The sequence below is a fragment of the Salvia hispanica genome, chromosome 5 (assembly GCF_029641045.1).
Source record: "Salvia hispanica isolate PSC_SH4W2 chromosome 5, Shi_PSC_v1, whole genome shotgun sequence".
In the NCBI taxonomy this organism is placed as follows: Eukaryota; Viridiplantae; Streptophyta; class Magnoliopsida; order Lamiales; family Lamiaceae; genus Salvia; species Salvia hispanica.
The window spans coordinates 2,713,953-2,724,540 of record NC_142696.1 but is presented as its reverse complement, the minus strand read 5'-3'; the positions used below and the strand labels follow the sequence as shown (position 1 = coordinate 2,724,540).

General features: G+C 32.7%; 1 protein-coding gene across 1 annotated transcript; it reads left to right on the top strand.

Moving 5' to 3' along the window:
* The first annotated feature begins 208 nt into the window (after positions 1-208).
* Positions 209-853, top strand: LOC125190028 (F-box protein At3g07870-like). Its single transcript, XM_048087229.1, has one exon. It carries the CDS (start codon positions 209-211, stop codon positions 851-853), a length of 645 nt encoding a protein of 214 aa, XP_047943186.1.
* Positions 854-10,588: the final 9,735 nt, after the last annotated feature.

Below are 10,588 nucleotides of genomic sequence, written 5' to 3'. Positions count from 1 at the left end.
TGGAACACACATTCCAAGGGAATTACATTGGTTTGTCCATGTTTAAATAAACATGCACACACCGCATTCAAATCACTGACGAAGTATTGTTAGGTTGTAGATCGTTAAGAAATGTGAATTCCATGACTATATCATGCTCCCTTGTCCACGACAAACCACCCTAAATGTCAAGATTAACATCGAGAATTTTGGATTTGGAGTGAGTAGAATGACCAGAAAATATAAGGTGGTTAGGATTTTCGGTGAAAAATCATTGGAGGAGGAGTGCAAATATGGGTGCCAAGTATACACAGTTGGAACTGGATCGTGGAGAAAAGTTCCCTTTGGTGACTCGCTCAGGTTATGTGACGATGTTGGAGGGGTACTCGTGAATGGGAATCTTCATTGGACCGCCAAGGAAACAAGAAGAGGCTCTGGTGAATGGATTTGTTGCTTTGATCTTGAAACGGAACTTTTTAGCACCTTCCCTGCACCTCCTCTTCCTAGTAGTACAGGTAGGTCACTCTGTGTTTTGCGTGATTGCCTTTGTGTAAGCGATATTTCAACCACTGATGGGTGCATTATAATCTGGTTGATGGAGGAAAATGAGCACGGTTGGACAAAGATATTTGTCATCCCTGACGTTGATAGGCTTCCTGATGTTGATGTTTGGCCGATTAGAATTTTCGAAAATGGCGACGTCTTGATGGAATTCGAGGATGGCACGCTATTCTGCTATTCCAATAAAACAAAAACTTTTGACTACGACATTGTGTCTCGAGAGTATCGTGCACCGTTCCCCTCTACATTCGTGTATGCCCCGAGCTTTGTCTCTCTCAATAGTTTTGCTATGGAGAATGCATGGTCATTTTGAGTTGTGACTTTGTAGTTTCTTTCATGTCTGATTGTGAAATGCATAAAGGAGAGGAACTTGAGAGAGTGTACCTCTTATGCTAATATATTATTTGTAGCTTCTTGGTTTTATTTATGTTCTGGTGTCGCTTTAATGTTCTTGCTATATTCTGATGAAAAACAAATTGATGAATAAATTATTAGTATGTTTATTAAATTAGTTGCGCTAATGTGTGTTGTCTAGCGATATGGTAATTAATGTTGTACATCTAAGTTAGGGCTAGCAAATCGTGCAGATTGGGTCGCTATCGGGTCAACTCAATATCGACCCAACCATATCGGGTCCCAACCCAACCTAACCCGAAATCATCCTGGTTCTTATCAGGTACAACCCAACAGATTCGTGTTGGATTCTTGCGGATTTCGTGTCATCCAAAAAAATATCAGTCATGTCGGATTCGTGCGGATTTCGTGTCATCCAAAAAAATATCGGTCATCTTTTAATGATAGTAAGTTACAATATAGTTCAACGCTATACGATAACAACCGACATATGATATTATATAATTAAAATTTGATATTACACGGTAAAATAAGATATTACAAAATTAAAATAATTAATTTAAATAATTTTTGAATCCAAATAATAAAATTGAAGTATATTAAAATTGAATCTAAATAATAAAGTTAAAATAATTTAAATAATTATTTTTTAATAAAATTTAAGTATGCAGTAATATTTTTTTATCATAAAAAAAATTAATAATAGTATTAATCATATTTTTATTAATAAAATTAAAATATAATATTTTTTAATTAATAAAAATAATTAAAATTAAAATTTAATATATTATTTTAATTAATAAAAATAATTTTTTTTTCTTAACGGATAATCCAACCCGACCCAAATCCGACCTAACCCAACCCAAAATTTTCGGGTTCTTATTGGGTCGACCTTATAAGGACCCAAATCCTAAATGTGCGGTTCGTGTCGGGTTAACTTCGTCTTCGTGCGGATTAGTGTCGGATCAAAAATTGCCAGTCCTAATCTAAGTTATAATGATCGAGTTTATCATGGTACTATCTTTAAATTTAACCGATCATGTTTGAATGCGGATGCTGCAATTCTGATGAGGACGTAGTGTTCAACTTCGAACTCCCCTTTGATGAGTCAATCCATCATTCAACTAATGGTTTGATCTTTCTACGTGGCATCAATCATGATGATCTTATCTTGTGCAATCCAGTCACACATAACTATATCATGCTCCCTTCTCCTCGGCAAACTACCTTAAAAGATCAACTTGCAGTTGAGAATTTTGGATTTAGTGTGAGCGGAACGACAGCCTATTAAAGGTGGTTAGGGTTTTCATAAAAAACCACTTCGTTGACGAGTACAAAATGAATCCATTACCATCGTGCCAATATGAGTGCCAAGTATGCACCGTTGGGATTGACACGTGGAGAAAAGTTCCCTCTGGGCCCACTAAGGTTTTTCGATGACCTTAAAGGGGGTGTACTCTTTAATGGAAATCTTCATGGCGTTAATGAGATATTTCATACAACCGCATTTTTCCTTTGGACGGTTATAGATGAGAAAGAAGATAAAAGAGTGAGAAATTATGAAGATGGATTATCTAATTGTGGAGTAATTTAATTTGAATCACAAAAATCGTCATCGTGAGATGCACAATGCACCGTCAGAGGTAGGGAATTTTTCGGGAGACGATTTAAGACATGAACGTTGCGCTTCTTAGTACGGAAGATGCAACCATGAACATCAAATGGCCGCAAAATGTTTGCTATTACAAACACAACTAAATAAATCTTCAACATGTTCAAATTCAGATAGGGTGAGATGATTCAATAATAATTCACCCTATTGGATTCATTATATAGGCGAAAATGAGTTATTAATTTATTACTAAAATTTATCACAATTTGAAATATTTAGATGCTAAAAAATCTTATTTACATTAATTCAATACAAATTTGGATACTGTATTATCCCATCATCTATCATTAAATGTCGCAACTCAACATAAGGTATCAGATGAGAAAAAAGGAAACTTGAGATAAATTTAGTTTGCTTGTTTAGTTAATTATTTAAATTTTGATTGTACAATTAATAATATTGATAGTTTTCACAATTAAGCTAGTCGATCAAAATTTGTTATCCGCAAATTTTCGATTTGGCCCAACTGAGACCAACCGACGTGCTCGATCAATTTTATTTATTTTTTATATTTTCATCTATAACTACACATATTCTAAATTTTGTTTTTCAATTATTTTTATATTTTAATTAATATATAGTATAAATTTTATGAAAATTTGAATTTAGTGATATGACTTGATCCTAAGGTGTCCACAATGGTGACCCCCTTGGCATGCCCAAGCCACCAAAACTTGGGCATGCCCAATAAACTTGGCCCTCCCTTAAAAACTTGGCCACCACAATGATGGCCCCCTAGCTCCAAATTAAAATTAATTTTTTGAATTTTTTGTTATATGTTTTAATTTAACTAGAATAAAAATTAAGGGAATATAATAATTAAAAAAAATTGCATAATTTAATCATGCGTGAATTGAAACCAAATTTTCGTCGTATTATATATAGGGAAAATTATAAAACGAAAATTTTATAAAAACACTAAAAAAATGACGCCACCGCCGCCTACGGAGTGGCGTCATCAGAATCTGGCACATCTTCTTCAACACCTTCGTTGCCGCCACCACTGCCGCTTGCGTGTCCCGTCTCCGACCCTTTGCCCCACCCCAACTTCGACCTCAGCCTCAGTATGAGGTCGTAGTACATCCTCTTAGTCTCCGGGTCAGTCGACTTCTCGTACAAGGACAAGTTATCCTGAAGTTGCTTCATCATCTGCACCTCTAGGGTATGAGCCAACGTCGCCCTCGGTGTTGGGCCGATTGCAGACGTGCTCGTAGCAGAGACTTAGGAGGCGGATCAAGCTTCCCGGATTGCAGCACGCTGGCCCTGCAGACGTGGTCGCCTGGAGAGTGACGAGGGGGCCTCTTCCAAAGCATCGTCTCGCTACTACTGCTGTAGATGCCGGCTACGCCAAATCTTGTCTGCTTCGCATCAGGAGCACGCTCCTCTTCCTCAATGATGGCCTTGAATTTCGGGAACGAAGTATTCATCCCAGTAGGTGAACTTGGGCCACTTTACAGTATTAGACAACTGATGCGACAACGCCCGTACGTCGGCTTCGATGCGGCTGCTCTCAGCAATGCGGAGTTGGGTTTCGTATATGCCACTGAACCTCTTCACGTCTCTACTATCGTGCTAAACTTCTTCCAGATCTGGCCATGTGTACGCTCGACGGTGCCTGGTGGTTTGAATCTGTTGTACACCCCTAGGACGCGCTTCCAGAAGCAAATGTTGGTCTGATCCGTACCAATGAGGGCATTCGTCATGACCGCCTCCCAGGCCCCGGCTACAGCAATGGATTCCTCCGGGCTTTAGAATACCTCCACCGCCTCGCCCGCAACTTCCGCCGCCCCCTGCTCCCCATCGCTGCCGGCGCCTCTCCCACGGCCTTGGCTTCGCCCCGCACCACCGCCGCCTCTTCCATCGCCCCCTCTCTCCATATCCACGCTACCGGATGTCGGGGTCCCTAGTGTCCCCATCAACTGTTCCCATGCGAATCTATCAGATTCAGATAGAGGAGATTGGGTGTATTGGAATTGGGAGGATTGGAATTGATGAGAGGAGGATTGACCCCGGTATTGGGGTGTATGTTGCCACGGCGGCGGCGATTGCGAACTCCACATCTGATTTCGAGGGAGGGTGGAAAGTTGCCGAACTCCACCTTGCATTTTTGATAGTATGAAAATTGTATAAAAGGAAATTTAGAGTGTAAAAATGAGTGTGAAGTGAAAAATGGATGGAGAAGATATATATAAACAAATTTCAAAATAAAATCGGAATGCCCAAGGGCCGCGACTCTCGGCCACCTGCACTGGAGGGTCGCGCCTCGCCCCTGCCCCTAAGTTGGTCAACCTCCACCCCCCCCCCCCCCCCGGCGCGCCTCCATGCGCCTCTAGTAGTGGGGGGCCGTGGCCCTCCCACTGTGGACACTCTAATAAATGGGCTTTACATGAAGAAGTGTTGGTCCGGCCCAATGAGTATAATTGAGCTGTCATGGCCCAACATTAAATTGAATGTGTGAACAAAATTCCGGAACGAGCTTTGCTTTTTTCTCGGGTCAGCCCGACCGATACTTCATAATAAAATATTGTGCTAATTTATTGCGCAGTAAATTGATCCTTATTTTATCATTTTTTCGCATTGTTGTAAGACTATAGTATCCATGCATTTTGCTTCTTGTAGAACTTGTTTTAGGCCATGATGATTTTGATGAATTCCATCTTGTGGAATGCGTTAGGATTTTAGGCTTATATTCGATTTTGTACTAGTATCTTTAGGATTTGTGTTTCTATATTTTGATAGTATAATGTAGTAAATATTTTATTGCTGCAAAAATTTGTATATGTATAACCTAATGATTTAGTACTTTGCAAAAAATTTTATTAGCCATACCTAATTTACCAAATTATATTTTGTGGAATGGATTGGGGATTAGGACTAAATTAATTGCAACCATATGTGATGCAAAGAAATATCATATATGGAATGTTGCTATTAATATTTTATCATTTATTTAAAGAGTAGTGCTAAATGACCATATTATGGCCCACCATAAAAATAAAAAAATTAATAAAAGATAGTGTATTTAATGTCATTTCGTTGAAATTAATACTTCTAAAAAGTATCAATTTTATTTGTACAATTGTACCCTTAGTTATGAAATATAAATATGAAGAGACTAGAATTTATACAATTCGATCATTCGTTATTGCATGAAATTTATATAAACAAAAATCAATATTTATTAAGGTTACATGATAATTAATTTAATTCTTTCTTATATTTATAGGGATGTGATCAAATGAAACTCTAAATATTGTACAAACCTAAAACTATGATTTGGATAATTGAAAAATATCAACAGATCACAAAAAACATCAACAGGAAAATGTCAACAGAATTTCAACGGTAGTCAATGATTGATGCTGTGTTGATATTGTGTTGACATTAAAATCTTGAAATTTTACACTGTGTTGATATTGTATTGAAACTGTGTTGAAGCTGTGTTGAGGAGTTTTGAGTTTGTACAATATATAAGTTTCATTTTATCACTACCCTATATTTATAATACCAACGCATCGTGGTAATACTTTTATTTTTCATATTTACTTAAAATACTCTAAATGTTTGTATATTTACAAATAAGTAAAATTGATCTTTGATCAATATACTTATTTATATTAATAATCATGGGTTAATATTATAAATGATAAATAAACTACTATCAAATTAGTTCCTAAATCAATTTATTTCATAAGGATTACTAAACTTTATATTTCATTTCATTTAATGTTTTTATTTAAATTTCTCAATTACTTTATTTTAAATGGAAATTAAATTCTCCATAATCTCTTCTATATATTTAAATTAAATTACTGAACTTTTGGTCAATTGGATCTAGTATAAAACAATTATTAGTATATTGATATATGAAATTATATTGTAATACACTATATTTTTAGTATAATTAATTGTTTTTACAATATAACATAATAAAATATTATAGACAATCTAATCGTGTTACAACTTAGTTAATATTGATTCCAACTTGGTATAATAGGAAAACAATTTTAAAAGGACAAAAACTTAATCTTAAATTAAAAAATAGTGTAAAAATAAATTATTGAAAACAGAAAATTAAAGAATGAATGAATCTAATAAAAGAAATACGTATAAAAGTGTAAAATTTGGATTAGAGAAATGAAATAAAAATAGAAGGGTAATAGTGTAAAATTATTTGAGCAGTAAATGACTTATTTGAAACATTAATAGCCATACCATCTAAATTTACTAAAATGCCATTTTATGGCCAGCCATGATGTGGCCACGTAGCATTACCCTTGTTTAAATTGGGGCAAATCTAACCTTTCGGAACGAACTGAGCTACGCCCAGGCATATTATCCTTTGCTAACATATAATAGTACCGTGTAGTAGAAGTATGAACATCATCAATTGAAAAGAATTACGCGTGTTGGTCTATCGCGCGATATGGTAGTTAATATCAGATATCTAAGTTATTATAATAATAATAATAATAATAATAATAATAATAATAATAATAATAATAAAACTATATCATATTGCTTAAATATGTAAGAATCTTAAAACTGGGAAAAAGAATATCTAAGAAAAGTTAGGATTCAGAATCCTGGAAAGTTGTACTAACTTTCCTTGTTCTCGGATTCTGATTACTTTCTCAGTTTGATTTAAAACCAAAACAAACACAGGAATTTAACATGTGAAGAATATGAATATTTCTATTAAAAATTAGAGGCATTATATTTAGGGAAATGCTATGTAGCCACATTATGGCTGGCCATAATAGGATATAATGGTCAATAAATTACTAACTCTCTTTAATGTCTTGTGTATTTTTACAAAATAACCCTTTTCTCAATATAATTAATGTACTACTGAAGAATCTAACTGATTATGGAAAATGGCGTCTGAGAAGTGGAGTTGGAGGCATAAAAATCAATTTTAACTTAATCTTTAGTTTAGCCTAATTTATGTATTTTTAGACACTTTCATCATACTGTTTAAAATCACAGAACTTATAAATTAAGTTATATTTCAGTATTATCAATTATTTTAAATATGTATATTATAATATTAACATATTCCTATATTAGTATTCTTTATATAGGTATAAAAATTATAGTACAATGGAGTGTTAATATTTTGATTTATTAGTTATATTTATTTAAACGAATCATATATTAATTAAAATTTGTGATTAAATTCGAGAATAACTACTTAATATTAAAATTCTCATTTGAATCGATATAAATTGAGACCACAAATAAGTTGAATAATCTAATAGTGCTAATATAAAAACCCATAAATGGCACAACTTAGATTTGCAAATTATTATAAAGATCATTACATTTTTTTTTATAAATAATTGATTTTTTTTTTATAAATAATTGAATTTGAGCCGTAATATGTCTCAATGTACATTATAGTGATGTTTGTAGATATTTTATATATATATATATATATATATATATATATATATATATTATATTATATTGTAACGAGGTCCGCATATTCTACTAATTAATTGATTATAGATTTTTCGTCAATCTTGTAATCAACATAAAAACCAAATTATATTCGATTCCTACGCTAAGTTCTCGGTTGATAACTGACTAATGAATGTAAGAATCAAAATATCCAATAACCAATACTTAAAAATTCAATGCTACTAATTCAACAATATATTACTATCAAATAATATTCAATAATTTATTCATAATAACCTAAAAAAAATAGGAATTAATCCAAGATCCATTAAAATATTCAATTTCATCGAATATTTATAGTAGTATATATTTCTTGACTAGTAAGTATACTGTGACATAATACTACAATGTATAACACCACTATATCATGAAATGTTACAAAATCAATAATAATATTTTATATATAAAAGTATATTATGATATTATATTTTCTCCGTCCCAATTAAGTTGTGTCAAAACTTTTGGGCACAGAGATTAAAAAATTGTGTTAAAAAATAGGATAGATGAATAAAATAAGAGAGATAAAAAGAGATAGTAACGTAGATGGTGGATTAGAATAAAGTAAGAGTGATTGAATATTTTTTTTTTTGTTAAAAAAGAAAATGACTCGACTTAGTTGGAATATTCAAAAATAAATACGACTAACTTAGTTGGGACGGAGGGAATATATATAATTAATTAATTGATAATATCAAAATATGACATTATATTTTAACATTGAAATACTCTTCCTCGAAAAAAATATTAAAATAATATTTTTATTATTATTAATATTTATAAGTTACTTGAATATTCTGATTAAACGTATTTTAAATCAAGATTATTTAAAATTAAAATTTTATTCAGTAACTAAAATTTATTAGTTGGATTCTACATAAGTAAATATATTCTACTCCCTCCGTCCCATAAAAGTTGAGACAAAACTTTTGGGCACGGAGATTAAGAATTTATATTAAATAAATAGGAGAGATGAAAAAAGTAGGAAAGATAAGAGAGAGTAAAGTAAATGATGGAATAAAGTAAAAGTGATTAGATGTTTTGTCTTTAGTTAAAAAAGGAAATGACTCAACTTTGTTGGAACGGACTAAAAAGGAATACGACTCAACTTTTATGGGACGGAGGGAGTACTACATAAGTATTTAATATTTAAGGATAAATTAGTCTTAAAAAAATTGTTACTCTCTAGATGCATAAATTTTAACAATAGAGCATTAATTACACAGAATTTTAATAATATTTTAAGATTATGGCTGGTCATAATGTGGCCATTTAGCATCACTCTTATAAGTGGGAGTTGTGTGAAATAGTTTAGAAATGCCATTGGAGGTGTTATTGGAGGGAAACGTTATTTTATGTGTTCTCTCATATGCTAACATCGTAACTAAGCTTTACAAGATATATATGGAAACCTGTGCTGTATAATTTAAAAATATTTTATAGCATAGAAAATAGACATCCAGGATAGCATTAAATCCTATCCTATGACAATTACTATATAGCTTCCATTTTCCAAAGCATATCCAAAGCACCTTTGCCTGCAAAAAAAAAGTTCACAATTAGTTATAAATAGATAAGTTGTTGCAATTACACATTCGAACTAATACTTAATTGGAGTAACTTAGGGGATGTTCGATTGGCAAGATTAAATCTAATAATTAAATATGTATTATGTTTGGTTTATAAAATTGAACCCTACAACTTAATCCTAGATAGATAGTCTCTGTTTCTTTACAAATTTGTTCACTCCATTGTTGGATGTCTGTTCCCTATTTCATTTCTCATGTTATTTACAACGTCATCATCTTTTCATTTACTTGGCTCTTTTCTTTCTTCCTGCTTTGGAATTCGAAGGAGTGTATATATCTTGTTCAAGTTAACTTACCATTTTTAGATCATGTATTCATGTTATATTACTAATTCCTGCAGATATCTAACTTGAATATGGTATTTCTTCCATCATTAAGTCATGTTTACTTTTGTTTCTACAATCTCTCTTTCTTCTTAATATTCAATTCAGTTTAATGAAATTAGGCATTTCCTTCCGACCAAACATATCAGGGTTTGAGTGGGTCCACTATGGATTCTCTTAAAAAAAAAAAAAAACCACTTAAATACAATCACTTTCTTAACATGGTCATGGTCAGACACATTTATTATTTCAAATCTTAAAACACATTTCGACCTCAGTGGCGCCACTCTGAAGATCCGCCGTCTCCACCGCATTTCCATAGGAAGGTAAATGAACTTTCTTATTCATCACTCAACATTTTTCAATCTCTCTATTTTAGCTCGTTTTCTAGCTACATGCCCTTGTTTTTGAGATTTCGCCGTAAATTGTTTTGCTTTTTTAGGCCTTATTGATTTTGATGAATTCTGTCTTGTTAAATTAGGGCTTTAGGCTTATATTCAATTTTGTTGTAATCCGGCATTTTTGATGCTATGATTTTAAGATTCTGTTGCTGCAGATTTGTAATTCTATCTGTTTCAAATTTGTTATAAGCCAAACCAACTTTTATAAATTCAATTTTAATGATGAAGGTGTAATTAAGCTGAGAGATG